The 19903-nt window shown below is 33.8% G+C and overlaps 2 protein-coding genes across 2 annotated transcripts in view; one reads left to right on the forward strand and one right to left on the reverse strand.

The window, feature by feature from the left end:
- Window positions 1-19903, forward strand: part of LOC148949097 (cytoplasmic dynein 2 heavy chain 1-like) — a 336505-nt gene that overhangs the window by 158505 nt on the left and 158097 nt on the right. Inside the window, exon 12 of the mRNA XM_089092625.1 lies at window positions 17112-17255. Coding sequence (XP_088948751.1) covers window positions 17112-17255 — 144 coding nt within the window. The remainder of the gene's footprint in view (window positions 1-17111; window positions 17256-19903) is intronic.
- LOC148949098 (uncharacterized) lies at window positions 1903-8790 on the reverse strand. Its single transcript, XM_089092823.1, has 2 exons — window positions 8751-8790; window positions 1903-3064 (listed from the first exon to the last, which is right to left on the reverse strand). The coding sequence occupies exons 1-2, from the start codon at window positions 8760-8762 to the stop codon at window positions 2018-2020; spliced, it is 1059 nt and encodes a 352-aa protein (XP_088948949.1). The 5' UTR covers window positions 8763-8790; the 3' UTR covers window positions 1903-2017.

The following is a 19903-nucleotide window of genomic DNA, read 5'->3' on the forward strand; positions in this document are numbered from 1 at the left end:
CATCATATAAATAGCAGGCTAAACTATAAAGTCTTAAAAAACGAAAAGATTTAAAGTATTATTTTCTTTTTCCCTGAAAAGACTATGTCAGTATAAAACGAACAGAAATTAATTTAAAAAAAACTTTTCCACAAAATAAGTTTTTCAAACAAAATTAAAGAGCTCCGTTAAACAAAAAATGAGCAAAAATAAAATCAAATAATCTACCAAGTATGAAACTAGCGCTAACGAGCATCGATAAATAAATGAAACCCAAAACAAACGGTAAAGACACTAATTTACCGATTTTCACGCAAAACGAGCTTAACTTGACATACGTTGGGTGCAACATCTCTGTGCTTTCTCAAGGTCAGAGCAAAATTTGTACTTTACGGAAAAAAACAAATGAAGGTTCATTGTCAGTTTAATATACATATACTGATATCTAAGTAATCAAAATCTCAAAATTGCTTGATTTATTAAAGTTATAAAAGTATAAATATTTACATTTTTTTTGTAAAAGTGTTTAATAAGTAGTATTTTTTTTTTTTTTTTAGTAAAAAATTTACATTTTTTAGTAAAAACATTATAGAATAAATAGCTCTGATGAAAGCACAGAAAATATTTTAGCGTAAAGAGCGAGGTAATGACTAGGGGGCAAACCCAATCATATACGTAATAATTTCCGTTCGTTTGAAGTTTTGATGGTGCTCCTTACTTTCAGTTGAAAAAATTGTTTTTTTTATTATTTTTTGTTATTTAATTTCTGATCGTTTTTCTTAATAATGCTGGGAAATCTGGCACTCCCTTCATAGCAATGTCTCTTCCTCCATGAAACCTTCCTCTATTGAAATATTCTCCCACTTACCCCCCCCCCCCCCCCCCCCCACCAAAAAAAAAATGCCAGAAAAAATCCCCCCTGAAAACTTCTGTATACTTCCCAATAACCAATACTATGTCTAAACATTGGGCAAAGTTCATAACTTGCAGACCTTCCCCCGGGGACTGTGGGGGATTAAGTCATCCTCAAAGACATAATTATTGTATTTTTCGACTATGTGGAACAATATGGCTATCTCAAAATTTTGATCGGGTGACTTTAGGAAAAAAATAACCGTGGGAGGAACCTACTTGCCCTCCATTTTTTGGTCACTTAAAACGGCACTAGAACTTTTAATTTGCGTTCGAGTGAGCCCTCCTGCGATATTCTAGGACCACTTGTTCGATCCGATCTTCCCTAGGGGAAAAAACAAATAAACAAATAAACACGCTTCTGTGATCTTTCTTCTGGCAAAAAATACAAAATTCCACATTTTTTCAGATAGGAACTTGAAACTTCAATAGTAGGGTTCTCTGATTCATTAAAGTTCTATGACTTTTAAGGGTTGTTTCCCCTTTTTTTCGAAAGTAAGGCAAATATTCTCAGGCGCGTAACTTTTGATAGGTAAGACTTATTTTATCTTGAAATTTCAATTATTCAGCAATGGAAGTGCTAATTAGACCAGGTAAGCCCCCCCCCCCCTAAAATTCAGCCCATGGGTGCCCATGTATATATATGGGCCTATATATATACAGTCTATGGGCGCCTATATATATATATATATATATATATATATATATATATATATATATATATATATATATATATATATATATATATATATATATATATATATATATATATATATATATATATATATATTCTATCAAAATAATTCTTGCATTATTTTATTTAAAAGACCCCATTCCACTTCCTGGCTGAAGGGTCACGAAAGGAGATCAGCACCGTGGGTTTGGACCTTAAGGGTCTAGTGATGTCGTACTTACTATTCAATTTAAATCAGTATAAATAGACTTTAACTGACAAGTAAATGTGCTAACACTAGAAAATTAAGAAAAAGAAATCGGTACTATGTCTTTATAAAGATGTAGATGTTTATTTTTGAAAGACAGGATATAAATTAAACTTATAAATATGGACACTAGATGTATTCTCATTCAACCTAGTTTACATTTTGACAGACAGTAGCAGTAAATTTTAAGACAGATGTCGTAAGAACAATATAGGCACTGATTGAGCTGGGGCTGTTCCTAGGAACAAAGGGAGTTTGGGAAAGACTAGCTCATTGTCAGTGCTATGTGATACTATAGCTCTTTTATTTCTAATAAAGTCACTTACAGCTAAGTTGCGGGCTTTTGCTGCTGCTACGGCAGCAAAATGTTCCGATTTTGCTGCCTTTACTTCGGGAGTATCTTCAACTGGTAGAGGTGATCCGTTTAAATCTGTGGTTATAAATGGTGTATCTGCAGGGAAATTCTTGGAAGCAGTATTTGCATTAGATATGAAACTGTTTCTTGTAAATATTTCATTGAAATTAGTGTTTAAACGTGGTGTAGCTTCTGACAAAGCAGGGGAATGTGCAGCTTTTACCTCTTTAATTTCTTCTGAGTGTGGAAAGGAAGAAAAAGTTCTTGAGACCGCAGGTCGTCTGGAAGCATTTCTTGGTTGCGTTGTTTTTGCCTTTGCAGCATTTATTACTGCAATATAGGCCGCTTTTGCTGCTTTTACTTCTGGCAAGTCTTCCACAGAAAGCTCAGAAGAATGAAAATTATTTTTGTAGTTAATTTCTTCAATCAATTTTGTTTCCGCTGCTCTAGCACGAGCGGCCGCCACTGCTGCAAAGTGTTGTCTTTTAGCTTCTTTAACTTCAAGAGTGTCTTCAGCCTGAGGCACGCTTGAGTCATTTGCATCGTTTGTTGTGGTAAAATGCTGGGACATATTATTATCTAATACTCGGAAGCCATTCGAATCTGCTACATAATTAACCTCTACTTGATTACCACCGGGATCTACATAAGCATAGCTCCCTTTTACATTCCCCTGTGAATCTCGAAGAACAGAGTGAGCCTGTCCTGGATGAGAATAACCAAACGCTATTTGACCTGAGTTATCTTGCGCTTGATACTGTCTAGCAAGGTCTTCATCCGACGACGCTACGCTGTTCTGCCATTGACTTTCAGTCTTTGTCCATTTTGAAGTAGCACTTTTTGGTAGTCCAAAAGATAGTATTGAAAGAAGAATTACCTGAAAGAAAGGAATTTAGTAATTCATGGTTGTTGCGGCTTTATCATTATGTGAATTTCCCTCCAATTATGGCTGAAAAGGCATTTTTTTTGCAATTGAATAGCTAAATATTACAAAGCTGTGAGAAAGGCTACAACATTTCTTATTTTATCATATTCCAATTCAACCAGATTAAAGAATGGCATGCAAGTTGGTAAACAGTACTTTTATACAAAAAAGCACAAGGTGTATACATGCTACACCAAAATTACCTAAGCTTTATAGCTTATAGATGTGAAAATTGAACCCTTACCCTGATAGAATCTTAGCAGTTAAGCTGAAAAACTAGCATGAGTCTGCAAAATAAATTACGCCTGCTTTCTGATTTTAGGAAGCCCGTCTTTAAACTCTGCTTCAACCATGTGGTAAATTAACAAACGTAATTTATGGTAAATAATTTGGTAATGAATAAACAATAGAAATTTTATAAACGTCAAAGGGAGTCTACAGCAGGTGTGCGGTTAGGCTTTAAGTGACGATGAGCCTTAAAGAAGAAGCATTAAAAACACTGCAGAATTACTCTAGTTGAAACAATATATTGAAATTTATTAAATTTTCCATCTATTTTGACATATCAATTTTTTTTCGAATTGTTTAGAATAAATAATAAAATAAATTTAAATAAATACAATTTTAACTACTCTTTTTTTGCAACTGAAATTGTTGTATTTTTTGGTTTTCTTTAGTTTCCCAAGAACTTAGCTATAAGTTATACAGCATATATCTCATAGCTGCAAATGATGACGAAAGCGTGAATAAACGCATGAAAATTAAGATTAATTATCTGCAGGTTCCATATGCACCCATTTCTATATGACCTTTCTGGAGAGAAGAATTCAAGAAATTGGCTGTGACCTTACTAGCAAATGGCCGCTTAATATAAAGATAGAAACGCTTGAATAGAAAGAGCTTGTTGAATGTAGGGCTAGATGAAATGAGTCGAAAAATACAGGAGTCACCGTAGAAAAAATGGAAGGAAAAAAATGACCCACGGCTGTTATCCAATTTTTGTAATTTGTAATTTTTGTAATTTTGTAATTCTTATGATCTCATCTTGTAATCCCCATAATCTTTTTTTTATTTAGTTTTTTAGTTAAATTCCCAAAAGGGTACTATATTTACAACGACACAATGAAATCAGAACTGCTAAAAACAAACAAACCAGAGCTATTTTTAAGTTTTTGTGTACAACCCCCCCCCCCGTCTCCAACGAAAATACTCAGAATGACAACGAAATCAATCTTATGTCTTCCCCCTCCTTTACAGGCCAAGCAATCTTAGCTGGGGTTAGTGCAATGCATTTATTGTATATTTAATTCATTATAACTATATCTTTTCTAATGAATCTGTGACAGAAGCAGACTTTACAGGGTTAATTTTGTGTTTTAGGATTCGATCCATTGACAAGAGTTGGGAGTAAAAACCAAGGGGCCTATTTATCATTTTGGTCCTCTATTAAGTCATATTATCATCTTCCCCAAAAATTGGTTTAGTTTTAAAAGAGCAATTTAATTGGAATTAAAGCTGATTTATACCTCCGTTTTCAATTGCCGTTTAGGGTTTTATTGGTGTTACTGTATCTTTGTGTTGCTAGATACTACACACACAGTAAACTTGAACCTATCGAAATCTAGTGACTCTAACCTTACGTTTGAATAAATTTAGGCAGCAAAATGTGTTGGAATAAAAGCTATTTGAATAAAATGTATTTTCAAAATCTATGGGGAAAAGTTTATTTTTAAAATCTTGGGGGGTGGGATTTAATTTTTTCAATGGAAATGGCAAAATAGGGTATTTTCATTTGACATTACTTTATCGTTATATGGTGTTACTTTGTAGCTTCACTTTGGCGTTGTAGAATCTAGAAACAGTGGCGAGATACCTCTCTAAAAGTGCCGAGAACCTCTCGTAAATTCCATATTTAAGTTCTCCTCCAGTTATGTCCTTGTTGTTTTTCTTTTTTTTTTGAAAATCTTGTTTAAAGGCAAGAAATTTGGATTTTGAGTCATAAACATACTTTTCCATTCGTCAGAACCCTTCGATAAATTTTTCTATCCCCGTCCCTAAATTGTGTTCTGTTTGTGCCAAATCAGGTACTATTATCTATTATATTGGTGAGGATTTAAGAAATAAAATAGTAAATAAAATAAATCATATATTTTCTATTCATACTTTAATCCACCATGAAAATATAAGTGATAAAAAGGTTAATAATAAATCAATTTAGTGCGTATTAAAAATCAATTTCGTGCAATTCAAAGAAATGTTACTCACTGTCCTCGTCATAGCCGAATTTGGGAGGTAGGCCCTTTGACAAAAGTTCCCCTTGCCACTAAATATGGGAATTTTTATGCCATTATTTACATTTTAAACGTGCAGTGGTAAGTAAAAGCCTTTCCTCGTTTATTTTTTTTATCCAGCACAAGGTCATCTTGTTTTATTTTTTCTGTTAACTATTTTAAACTTACGCAAATCCTTGCATAAATAAACGCCTATTCGTGGTTGTATTTCTTGGCTTTACATGTTAAAGACCTCAGTAGTATCCAACTGTAGGAGCAAATCCCTTAGGGATGCAGAACACACTCTCAAGGTGCGGAGTTTTCTGTGCTCTATACGAACAGTTCAGTGTTTTACTGATGCTTATTATCGGACTCCACAAAATCTCAGAGCCTCGACTTTTTAAACTAACTTTAGTTGTCAAGAAAAGGTAGTTTAAGAAACATGTTCTCGCCTCTCTTCGTGAAATTCCTCAACTTTCCCTATCGAGTTGCTTCTTGAGGCTGATAATATAAGAAACACAGGTTTCTTCAAATGAAAATAAAGAGCTACCCCGACATTTCGAAAAAATAGAATTGCTATAGTGTTCTTATACAAAAAAGCACACTAATGGGAAAAAATTGAAAAAAATGAACTAATTTGAAAAAAATTTATTGAGTTTCTACTACTACTAACAACTCACCGTAGCACCAAGCCACACAAAGCCAACACAGTTGTAGACGCTCCACCTCCATCATGTTCGTTTTTAATATCATGTTCAGGGTTAGTGAGAAAGTGTGACATAGAATCTTATTTCACCATAAATCAAAAATGAAAATCATCCCTGAGAAATATATTTTGGGGAATAAGGAGGGAGGGGCTTAAACGCTAAACATAATTTTTCAGGTCGTGATGCCAAACTTTTCAAGCTGGAAGGGTATCAAACAAAAATTACTCCTGGGCGATCCATCCTTTCCCCTCTGCCTCTGTGCAGGTAGACACGTGGATATCATTTTTAATTTCATATTGATATATTTCAGCAATAAAAAGAGACACATCACCCCCACAACCATATCTTATTTGTTTTGTTTATTTTTATTTAAAACTAAAAACGGAGTAAGCAATATGTTTGTCTCGCTACAAAAACAATAGTTTTATACAGCTGGAAAAACCATATTCCATGCTCTGTCTAAATATTTCACCCATACAAAGGCGCAGTTTAGGGGAAAATTTCCCCTCGTTATTGATCTGAATAGACCTCTCACACAAAAAAAATGGAGAAGTTTAACTTAAGAATAAACATTCCGGGGCCTTAGGCCATCCTCCCTGAGAAAGATCCATGAACAATGTATGAACAATGTATTTATATGACAAATATGCCACCGGCTAGTTAGGTGGCCTTTGGAAATATGAAGTGACCTAAATATATTTTATATAGTTCTAAACCAAGATCCTAGCGAGGAATATATTGACTTGATCATATTTTGGCCCGAGTTGGGCCACAATCTACTTTTAGCGGCATAAGTGACAGAAACGTAGATAATTTCGGAGACCACACTGCCTTTCCATGACGATAAATAAAAGTTCAAATAGGTATAAAATCCTTTTAATTGACAGTGATGATGATAACAGTGATAGAAATTCACAAAAATACCAGATATTTCGGTCACATATACAGTGACCGTAATAAGTAGTAAAACTAAAATAAAACAACATAAAACAAAAGTTTATATACTAAATCAAATAACACTACATATTGTTTAAATCTCTAATTTTTTTCAAAGCAAAGGCGGAAGCTATTCTCTTTGACCTTCTTGGATTCGGTTCATTGCGTTCAATGATATAGCATTTGGACAAAGGTCAACTACATTGGGTGAATTGAACTTTACTCTGTCAGATTTTAATAAATAATCATAGATAGAGTCCAGCCCATATTCACCTGTATCCCGATTCAAAGCAATATTCTTGAATAAGATTTTCTTTATTTCAAGAATTTCACGGCTTTAAAGCAAGATTCTAAGTCTGAAGATTTCACTTCAGCCCTTTCTGAACACATTTTTAATTTTCCAGACCATTTTATTTTGTTCGAGAATGTCTCTTTGATTTCTAGGGATCGGGGTTTAAAGCAAAATTTTCGTGAAATTCTTAAAATAAAGAAAATCTTATTCAAGAATATTGCTTTGAATCGGGATACAGGTGAATATGGGCTGAACTCTATCTATGATAATTTATTAAAATCTGACAGAGCAAAGTTCAATTTGACCCAATGTAGTTGACCTTTGTCCAAATGTTATATCATTCAGCGCTATTGAACCGAATCCAAGAAGGTCAAAGAGAATAGCTTCCGCCTTTGCTTTGAAAAGAATTAGAGATTCAAACAATATGTAGTGTTATTTGATTTAGTATATAAACTTTTGTTTTAAATTGTTTTAGTTTAGTTTTACTACTTATGACGGTCACTGTATATGTGACCGAAATATCTTGTATTTTTGTGAATTTATATCACTGTTATCATCATCACTGTCAATTAAAAGGATTTTATACCTATTTGAACTTTTATTTAAGTGACAGACACCAGAACTTCATCATGGCGTACTCTCTTTTGTTACTTAGAGAGGGCACTAATACTTGAAATTTTGTTCAACTTATTCCCCTCCCGAAACTCTTCAATTTCTTGTTTGAGGTAATCTTACTGGGAAAAAATAACAAAAAAACGCCTAGCCTATCCGTGATGAATTGTCTTCGGAAAAAAAAAGTTCTGTGTTTTTTATATAGGAACTCGAAACTTTCGTAAAAGTTTTTTTGAACAGTGGCATCAGCCGCTTTGTACATACAGTTCATTGCCGTTTGATTGTGCTATCCCAAGCATTATTCTTAGTCAAAGAGTGACTTTTTCTAAATCTTTTTTTCGGCATGGAATGTCTATGGATTCAATAGCATAAAATTATGTTATTTTTATCCCAGCCTAAGAATGTTTAGACTAAGTGCCTTTCAAAGACCATTTCACTTCTACCGTAGAAAACATCACCTCATTAAAAACTACCAAATAAATGTTTGACTGTTTACTAATATTTTTGTAAAATTATTTTTATAATAACAATTCAATATTCAATTCGACTTTTTAGTAAACATATTGCTTGAATTAAAAGTGTGGTTATTCCTTCATTAATTATTATGAACTCGATTCGTCTCCTTTTTTACTTATTACAGTCTTCGCAGCTCCATCACAAGTGGTGATATACCGCTAGTCCTTGTAGCTACCTTACTTATGTATTAGACCTCCAGAAAAGGATTTTCCATGATTGCCTCTGCTGGGATGAGATGCAACGGGGCGATTATTATGAAGTTATCAATTCTTATGAAGTCGAAAGTTTAATATAAACAAACTTACGAAAGTCTTCATTGGTCCTTATTTAAAGTATTAATCTGAAATAGAGACTGTTTGAGACTAACTTCGATTTGGTAACGATCACCTTATATATTTGTTATTAGCTGAGTTCATAGATCTCTAAGGGTGTGGTCATTACAAAAGAAAGGGGTTTTTATTCTTAATAAATCGTGATTCCGCGACCAATATATTTTTATTAAATTAGAATGGGTGTCCCCTTTTACGGGAGGATTTAAGGTTTAAGGTGTGCCTACATCAGAATTTACGGAAATGTGATTTAGCCAAAAATTAATACAATGAAACTTTAAGAAGCAGTAATGCTATAGATATAATTTTTGTTTTTCGAAGTGGGGTTAAATTTTCGAATTTAACCCCACTAGCTGCTTTGTATATAGATTATCGAAATTCTATTCAATTAACTATTCTTAAAGGTTTAGGAAAAGTCTTACACATAAAGAGCAGAGTGGTCACAAAAGCTGGAGCAGAGTTGATCAGATCACGTATACTACGCCTTACTGTTCTCAACAAGTTTTTACCCTTTTTGTAAGAGCTTTCGTTATATATAAAAAAGTTTTTGCTACTCTCTCTAGAACAACTTCAGGTTATTGCACAGTTTCTTTGATAATCTTGTCTTCCAGGATTATCAAGTTCTTATCAAATAGCTATCAAACCAGTGCATTGACCAGGCAACCCTTGTTGGGGCTTAAACTTGACATGTGCTTCCCACTCTCCATGGAAGACCAAAAATCCATAAATAGTACTAAATTGTATTTTAATTGTTTAACCTGGCAATGTTTGGGGTTATTTTTATACCCAAGTTTCTCTTCCCCTGAATAATAAATTCGAAGACATGTAACTCCCTATACAAAAAAATCATATGGACTTGTTACAAATTACAGTCTTCCTGCATTTGAGCAGCCTTTCTATAAGAATTGGTAATCAAATAGGTATAATTAAGAAAAATCTACATATATCGTCGGCTTTGACTGGGAGACAATTAGTTTTTTTTCAAAGTAGTCCCGCATGGGGACAGGAAAATTCAAAGAAATGTCATTTTAGGTTAGACTATTCTGTATGGAATTATTTATACCAGCCTTGGGGGGAACTCGTCCTTCTTGGGAAGAGGTAATATTAAAATGAAATGATACCCTTTCTAATTCTTCTTCTTTGACTTGCGTCCAAGTAGGGTATTTTCGTTTTTGCTTATTCATGACATGTTTTCTTTTTACTATATTTATTAAACTACCTTCACTTTTTGTTATGCTTCCTTTCAACACTACTTATTTGGTCCTCACCACAGTTTATAGATTATATAAACTGTGGTCCTCACATAGTTTGAGATTGATAACTATAACCCGATTGCTAAAACTCTTTTTTGGCTAACCAGTTTGCTAAGATCTTATGCCTCCGATCTTACATCATTCTGATCAGGTTTTGTTTTTTGGTTCATCAAAGTACTAAGATCTCATACCTAACTTATCTCATCCAAAATCACCTAAATTTTATTATTCATAAATTTTATTATATTTTAAATTTTATATTAAATTTAAGTATTATAAAATTAAACTTAAATTGTATATTTTAAAGTTTATTATATTAATGTCATCGAAGTCGTTCAGTATTCAGAGTAGAATAGCTTAGGTTTCTGAAAAAAGCTTTGATTTATTAAAAAATATCCTCGATCACTGTTCAAAGTAGAATTAGCTTTGATTTTTGAAGAAAAAAGCTTTGATTTTTTTTAAAAATACCATCGATCATTGCTCAAAGTAAAATTAGCTTTGGTTTCTGAAAAAAAGGTTTGATTTCTGAAAAAAATCATCGATCACTGTTCAGAGTAGAATTAGCTTTGAAGTTTGAAGAAAAAAGCTTTGATTTCTGAAAAAGTATCATCAATCATTGTTCAAAGTAGAATTAGCTTTGGTTTCTGAAAAAAAGGTCCTGGGCATGAGTATTGGAGGGGGGGTGGTAATACTGGGAACAAAAAAGGCATTGAAAACTGAATAAAAACAGGAAAATGAGAAATATTTCCTTATAAATCTTGATAGAAATTAAATAAAAAAAACAAGTTTTTTTAACTGAAAGTAAGGAGCGACATTAAAACTTAAAACGAACAGAAATTATTCCGTATATGAAAGGGGCTGTCTTCTCCTCAGCACCTTACTCTTTACGCTAAAGTTTTTTATTGTTTAAAAAAATAGAGTTGTGAGAAAGTCAAACTTTAGCGTAAAGAGCGAGGCGTTGAGGAGGGGAAAGCCCCTTTCATACACGGAATAATTTCTGTTCGTTTTAAGATTTAATGTCGCTCCTTACTTTCAGTTAAAAAACTTGTTTTTTTTTATTTATTTTTTGAACGTTTTTGAATAAATACAGGTTTTGGTCTTGGCTCACAGTACATGAATAACTAAAACAAAATTTTCATATTAATTTACTTTTATTTGGTTAAATGGCTTTCTCGAAACTTGTTTCATTTTATTTACGAACTTTGTTATTAATAATAAATACACGCAACTTACGAGTTTACTTACGTAGCAAACTTCTATATTCATATACATTAAATGCGTGTAATAGGGGGTTTACCCCCTAGTAAATACCTTTTTCTTTAAGTGAAAACTCAAACTTTGTAAAAAATCTTTAAAGATGACAAAGGCCATTAATTTGAATAAATAGCTCTTATGAAAGTACTAAAAAATCTCTGGCTTAAAGAGTGTGGTATTGACTAGGAGGTGAACCCAATCATATATGTAATATTTTCTGTTCGTTTAAAGTTTTGATGTTGCTGCTATTGCAGTTGAAAAACTTGTTTTTTTATATTTAATTTCTGATCTTTTTTTAAATAATGCTGGGAAGTCCGGCGTCCCATTCATAGCAATGTCCCTTGCCTCATGAAAAATTTCTTCGTGAAAAGATACTCCCATATGACCCCCGACCCCTCCCCAACTACCAGAAAAATCACCCCTGAATACGTATGTAATGTATACTTTCCAATAACCAATACTATATGTTAACATTGGGTAAAGTTCATAACTTTCAGCCCTCCTCCCAGGAACTTCGGGGGATTAAGTCATCCTAAAAGACAAACTTATAATATTTTCGAACATGCTGAACAAAATGGCTATCTCAAAATTTTGATCAGGTGACTTTGGGAAAAAAATGAGCGTGGGAGGGGGTTTAGTTGCCCTCCATTTTTTGGGTCACTTAAAAAGGGCACTAGAACTTTTATATTCCATTCCAATGAGCCCTCCCACGATATTGTAGGACCACTGGGTCGATACGATCACCCCTGGGGGAAAAAAACAAATAAATACGCATCCGTGATCTTTCTTCTGGCAAAAAATACAAAATTCCACATTTTTGGAGATCGGAGCTTGAAACCTCTACAGTAGGGTTCTCTGATACGCGGAATATGATGGTGTGATTTTCATTAAGGTTCTATAACTTTTAGGGGTATTTCCCCCTTTTTTCGAAAATCAGCCAAATTTTCTCAGACGCGTTACTTTTGATGGGTAGGATTAAACTTGATGAAAATTATATATTTGAAATCAGCATTAAAATCCGATTCTTTTGATGTGTCTATTTGTATCAAAATACCGTTTTCTACAGTTTCGGTTACCATTGAGCCGGGTCCCAATAACCAATACTTTATGTTAACATTGGGTAAAGTTCATAACTTTCAGCCCTCCTCCTGGGGGCTTCGAGGGATTAAATTATCCTAAAAGACATAGTTATAATATTTTCGACCATGCTAAACAAAATGGCTATCTCAAAATTTTGATCGGGTGACTTTGGGAAAAAAATGAGCGTGGGAGGGGACCTAGTTGCCCTCCATTTTTTTGGTCACCTGAAAAGGGCACTAGAACTTTTAATTTCCGTTCCAATGAGTCCTCCCACGATATTCTAGGACCACTGGGTCGATACGATCACCCCTGGGAAAAAGAAAAAAAAACAAAAAAAAACAAATAAACACGCATTCCATTCCAATGAGCCCTCCCACGATATTCTAGGACCAATGGGTCGATACGATCACCCCTGGGGAAAAAAAAACAAATAAACACGCACCCGTGATCATTCTTCTGGCAAAAAATGGAAAATTCCACATTTTTGTATACAGGAGCTTGAAACCTCTACAGTAGGGTTCTCTGATACGCGGAATATGATGGTGTAAGTTTCATTAAGGTTGTAAACTTTTTAGGGGGTTTTTCCCCCTTTATTCAAAAATCAGCCAAATTTTCTCAAACGAATAACTTTTGACGGGTAAGATTAAAGTTAATGAAACTTAGATTTTTGAAATCCAAATTAAAATCTGATTCTTTTGATGTATCTATTGGTATCAAAATTCCGTTTGTTAGAGTTTCGGTTACCATTGAGCCGGGTCGCTCCTTAGTTACAGTTCGTTACCACGAATTGTTTGACAAAGCTCCTAATAGCACTTTTCCCCTCATGCAATTTTTCTGTCCGCGCTCATGGGCCTAAACAGTAAGATCTGGGTCATAAGGTCTTCTTCAAAAACAGTTATTTTTTCAAAATACGTAATATCTTAGCTAATTGATAAGTAGATAAACGGGCCTAATGAAACATGAAGATGTCACCTTTTTTGCGAGATTGAATCAAAAGTGCTGGAAATTTTCCCAAGTGATCAAGATTGTTTTTCTCCGTCATCTATGGCAGCTTGCAATATAAGAAATTTTAAAGCTACGGCAATATGTGTCTCCATAAGGAATGTAATATTTGTTATAAAAAAAATGTTTTAGTAAATATTTTTTTGAAAAAAATCTTCTGAGAAAGTTTGTTTCTGCATGAAGTGCATGGAAATTTTCACCAGATCAAATAAACACAAAGATAAAAGAACCTCAAGACAAAAATCAAAACTAGTTCAAGATTTTTCCGAATATATTTTTGAAAAATCAAAAAGAATTACGATCCGATTACCACCATTTAGTAATGTAAGCAAAGTACATTTTTGCTCCATAAGTTTGGTGCTAAATAGAGTTACTAAAACTTTTATTCCGATTGAATTCGTCCCCTCCTAAGTCTCTACAACCACCCTTTCCACAAGAAGAAGAGTGGAAAAAAATAGTACATGGAAGAAAAGTCGCTCTTTAATATGTCTACGCTTGCACTTAGACCCTGACATAATTATGTCAAATGGTTTAGGCGACGTGGTTTCAAATAATTTTTAGAACTCCTATACGCTTAGAAAAAAAATGCTATGGTGCCATAGCCCGTAGCATTATGCTGGGTTAAACCGAGTGTTTGGAGCATAAATTGAAAGATTGACTTGTAATATGAGCGAAAAAAAACTTCTTTAACTTTCCTTCACGGACGGTAAAGTGCTGTACAGTAGTTTTTTCCATTAGTTCCTATCTTTTAAACACATTCCTTTCAAGCTATAACAAATCAATGTAAAATTGATTTAACAATTCATCAATTCATAATATGTCTTTTAATCATTATCAATGTTCACTTTAAAAATTCATTGAGGCATGAATTTCCTATATGTTTAAATAAAACAAAATAAAACGGAAAAATTTTGGTTAAACAACCACACGTTTGCTGTAGCCCTCATATTTAAATCTGTTTTTGCCTTGGGATAGTATTTGGTTTTTATTTATTTAAAGACAAATAAAAACGACACTGTTTGAAATGCTGATAATTTTTAGTAAAGCACAAATAATGCGAAGGCCTTTAGAGGCTCTAGAAGGGAGGTAGCTCTAATGGTATTTGTGGTTGCTTCTCTTCGTTCGAAGTTTGACTTGATTATTCATTTCAATTCATGTTCGTTTTGAGTTTTATCTAATCATCCCTGCTATAACTGTATCTTTCTATTTGATGTTATAATTGTAATTGAATATAATTTAAAAAGGGGTAAAAACCCTCCAAAGAGATGGTCACCATAAAATTTACACCATAAAATTAGAAATTTCTTACAACCTGACCTTTCAAGTCCAACATCCAAAATATAGGTGCGTAGTATGACATAAGTTATATTAACAATCACAAAACTAAATCAAACAAATACACTGATTCTTATAAAGGTCCCATGGCATGGTGTCTTTATTAATTAATTGTTGTTTTTTTACAACAGATGATCGTATTGAACCAGTGGTTGTAGAACTGGTAAAGAACTGGAAAATGTGAAGTTTTTATTAAGTCCGCATTACCCATATAAAGTAACAGAAGAGGTTGTACAAGAGAAAAGTCCCTATTTCTTTTTTTTCTACTGCAAATCAGGAATTTTGGTCTATCTAAGGCCATAATGCTATCAAGTAAAAATTATGAGACGGATATAATCAGTTTCGAACCAACTAAAAGCTATTCATATGGCTTTCCAACTTCAAAAGCCACACTGCTGTGTGGTGGCCCAGTCGTCTCTAGACTTGCTTAAAGTCCGTACAAAATGAATGGCTCTTGTAGACTGTTTATGCAATAAGACTCGTAGTTATCACAGAGTTAGACTGTTTATGCAATAAGACTGGTAGTCACAGAATTGCATAGTTGAAATGAAAGCCAACTACAAGGGGAAGAGTCAGTGGATATATTTGTGGGAGAGACGAGATGCCTTCAGCATCAAAAATTGTGTTATTATTACCAAAATTTTTAGACTTTCACTAGATGGTCCTTGAGATGAAGGCATGGGTGCCCATATGGGGGGGCAGGGGGCTCCCGCCCCCCTGGCTGAATGATGCTGCCTTATTTTTATATTTTTGTTCTGAGATTTCTCTTATATAGCATTAAAATTGCCAATTAGAGGAGGTTTGCCCCCCCCCCCTGGAATTCAGCTTATGGGCACCCATGGATGAATGTGAAGCAGAATTTAACACTCAATGTGGAGGGCCGATACTCCCTTTTTTTGGAAAGTATTTTGTCCTAAGTATGCCATTTGCATGCGGAGGAGGGGAGAGATCTCCTCTTATTACAGAAATACTTTATCATGGAATTATTACAAAATACTACAGAAATAAATACATTAAAGAAATCTCTCTCTCTCTCTTTCTCTCTCTCTCTCTCTCTCTCCCTCTCTCTCTCTCTCTCTCTCTCTTCTCTCTCTCTCTTTCTCACATCTTTGACATGAACTTTCTTTTTGGCACACCAGACCAAGAAATGTTCGGCTCTTTTAAGGGGTAGTTAGTTGTCATTTTTGAAGCATTGTAAGGCAAAAATGAAACTTCGACAAGGAAAGTGGGAGCTGAGGAATGGCAACGCCCTCGTATTTTGGATAACCTTAAGTATCATATTCAAGCTGACAGAAGTTGAAGTACAACTAAGCAAGTTATATGTTAAAACTTAAAACTACTCTCTATTCTTAAGTCTTAACATATTATAGATATTGACAATGTTCTCACTAAAGCATAACTTGAACTTTGGTGTATACAGGCCCTCATATATTGAACAATGAATGTTAATTTGAGTTTTGAAATCGATCTGTAGTTCCTCTTGAAACATATACTTTTTCAATAAAAAAGAAAATTAAAGTCATATTTGTCTATAGAAGAACAATCTCTCTTGTTTGATGTAAGGTGAAAAATTTATTCTGGAACTTCACAATTATTTATAGTGATAGGACAAATGAGAGATTTGCCACGACAAATCTATACAAAGTTTTGGTCTTGTTTTGTCTTTGGTCTTTGGTCTTGTAAAGTTCAATTCAGTTACCGCATCCCAGAACCGTACCCATTAAAGTGTCAAGGATATCAAAATAAAAATATTTTTACCCCCTGACTCATCTTAGGTCGATTCATGCCTAAAAAATACGATTTCCAAAGATTTTCTTTTAGTTGTTCCAAAATTATTATGTTTCTATGGAAGCAGCATATTTTTGTCACTACAATTCAACAGCATACTTTACGCACTTACTTTATGCAACACCACACTTTACCACAGTTACTGTTCTTTACCACACTTAGATAGACATAACTAATTAGTTTCCTCTGACAACACTTTTCACCTCTAAACATTCAAATATAATAACCTTTTGGGTTCCATGACAAACACACTTTCAAGGAAAGCTACACCTTTTTAAGCTGTACGTTGTCATAGTTAGTTATTTTATTTTTTTTATTTTTACGGATCGTACATCCAGGTTTTTTTGCACCAGCTTTTTCCCAAAACTGCATAACTACACGTGGAGATCTGTGTCATTAAAAAATGAATACCGAATTTTTCCTAAATGGTTAAGATATATATGGTTGGTTGATTTAGACTCTACTTGATCAGTAGAGCCAATCAATTTTCATTTTTATTGCGCTGTGAACGTCAAATAAGGTAGCTATGCAGCATAAAAGCTTAAGTTGAGTATTATATATATTGATGAACCTCATTAATTAATTTTACTCTTTTTGCTTTTTCCCTGATTAAACTATTTTTCAGGACAACTTAGAAACAGAGGATATAACCTCAAAATTAACATGCTACATATATGCTGAGGTCATAAAAGGAATATTTTTGAAGGATCGACAAGCCTTTGCTTTGATACTTCTGAAGAGGCTTTATCCAGAAATAATCAGTGAAGAGGTAAGCGCTATTATTCAGCAACAACTAAATCACTCCAATAGTGCTTACATAGTAGTTGAGATTTTTAATGTTGCTAGTAATTATTACTGTTGCTATAAATTACTGTTGAAAGTGTTGCACAGGAATATATGTAAAAAGAACTACCTGTTTAGTGAGTATACTCAAACTATGGATGTTATTAAGCAAAATGTAAGTAAGTAAGAAAGTAAGTTTATTTGTAACGCGCAATATAAAATAAATGCGGAGTAAAAAAAAAAAACCAAAATAATATAATCCACAAGGAAATAATAAGGAAAACACAACATAAATAATGTAACAATATCCGTAGAATCACTCATCTGGAAAAAAATAAGTGAAGGGGTCACTGGCACATATCTTCCTTCCCTTGGTAAATATAGCAGGAATTTATAATATTTAAAATAGCCTCTCCTTTGCTGAAGACGGTCTTTTTTCCGCATTAGAGGCTGCAAACCGGAAAGAAAAAGAATTGCAGGAGAACAAAAACTAGACTAAAGTTTACGTTAGCCACGGCGGCTGTACCTCCCTCTATTAGGCGAGATCTTACCATACGAGATTCTATGAGAAGCGAATACACTGCAGAGCACTAGCAACGAGAGACGAGCATGTAGTCGAAAGTGTATCAGAAAAGTAATCCCATGCCATTTCAACTTTGAGAAACACTTGAGTAACGTTGTACCCCCATGTAAAGGAGGAGCAGGGTTGCAAATATTAAAACACAGAAACTCGTATTTTGAAGCATTTACAGAAAGTCCAATCATACTCAAAGTGTTAATCAGAACATTTAGATTCTTTGTGAGGCCTAACCTAGTATGACTAACTAACTTTGTGAAGAGCAACATTCTTCGACCTCGAGCAGTGGGCGTAAATGCAGAAATTAGATATTTTGACAGGGGGCAGCATCCGTATGGGATAAAACTTTTCAATTCCCCAAAATAGGTTTACTGCACAAAAATCGGAACGCATGGGGAAATCGTAATGACCTGGAATTTCCTAGAATTATGGGGTGGGGTCTGTGCAGGCCTCCCCTCCTCCATTTTTTTACATGCCTGGTAAGAAAATATTTAAAACGTAAATCTGAAAAAAAGTTAAATGAATATAGTTAAGCTTTTTTGTGGGATCTGTATGTGATTCAACATTTTAGAATTGCCTTACAAACGCTCTAGCATGAGAAAACATATATAATTTTTTAGAAGCTAGGAAATAGCCTTTGAAAAAAAAATTTCCGTCAAGCTTACGATGTATGTGAGATTTTTTGCGTGAGGCTTTTTCTATTTTTTCATCTTTTTTATTGCGTATTTTCCTGCTGTCATCTGTTAAACAAAAACCAAACTTCTTTCTCTGTTTAAACAATTTTTTCTTATCCATATAACTTTGCGCTTATACTAAACTTTAGGATTCTTGTCTTTAGATTACCAAAGAATTGTTTTCCGCCAAAAAACACGTTCCTATTCAAAGAACTTGTAATCTTTATAGGTAATTGCACTTGCCTTAGGACACAAGCTCTTCAACTCTACTTCGGCTATAATCTCGCAAACAGTTGAGTGCCGTGCTGTTCGGTCTTCAGTATGCGATTAAATAAAAAAAAAATGTTTTTTAACTGAAAGTAAGGAGCGACATTAAAACTTAAAACGAACAGAAATTATTCCGTATATGGGGCTGTCCCCTCCTCAACGCCTCGCTCTTTACGCTAAAGTTTTTTATTGTTTTAAAAAAAAGAGTTTTGAGGAAGAGTCAAACTTTAGCGTAAAGAGCAAGGCGTTCAGGAGGGGACAGCCCCTTTCATATACAGAATAATTTATGTTCGTTTTAAGTTTTAATGTCGTTCCTTACTTTCAGTTAAGAAAAAAACTTGTTTTTTTTTTAATTTAATTTCTTAACGTTTTTGAATTAATGCAGGTTTAGGTTTTGGCTCACCGTACATAAATAACTAAAGAAAATTTGCATATTAATTTTACTGTTTTTGGTGAAATGACTTCCTCGAAAGCAGTTTAATTTTATTTACGAACGTTTTTATTAGTAATAAATATGAGTAGAAGGCTATCTTATACTCCCACCCCTCACCCCTGCTGCCACCTACAACTTTTTTTACATAATTTATGTCTGTTTGTTGTCAGTGAGAATTTGAAAAACAGGAATTTTGTCACATTTATGTCTGTTTTCATGGATGGTTATGTGTGTTGGTCGATTTATTTGATGTTTTTCATGGATGGTTATGGATGATTTATGGTTTTTGTCAGTGAGAATGAAAAAACAGAATGTTTCTCACTTGAAAAACAGGAATTTTGTCACATTTATGTCTGTTTTCATGGATGGTTATGTGTGTTGGTCTATTTATTTGATGTTTTTCATGGATGGTTATGGATGATTTATGGTTTTTGTCAGTGAGAATTTGAAAAAACAGGATTTTTCTCACATTTATGTTTGTTTTTATGGTTTTTGTCAGTGAGAATGGAAAAACAGGAACTTTCTCACTTTAATGGATTATTGAGTCTAATTGGAGCAGGTCAATGACACTTCCTTCATGTTGTTGCTCGACGCGAATGTTTGAGTTTCCCGGAAACAGTTAGATCACGTGTTTTCTTCTCAGCCAATCAGCGAGTCGGATACATATCCTTTCTCAGCCAATC

Source organism: Artemia sp. Qi Xiang Cuo, chromosome 8 (assembly GCF_049724085.1).
Source record: "Artemia sp. Qi Xiang Cuo chromosome 8, ASM4972408v1, whole genome shotgun sequence".
NCBI lineage: Eukaryota > Metazoa > Arthropoda > Branchiopoda > Anostraca > Artemiidae > Artemia > Artemia sp. Qi Xiang Cuo.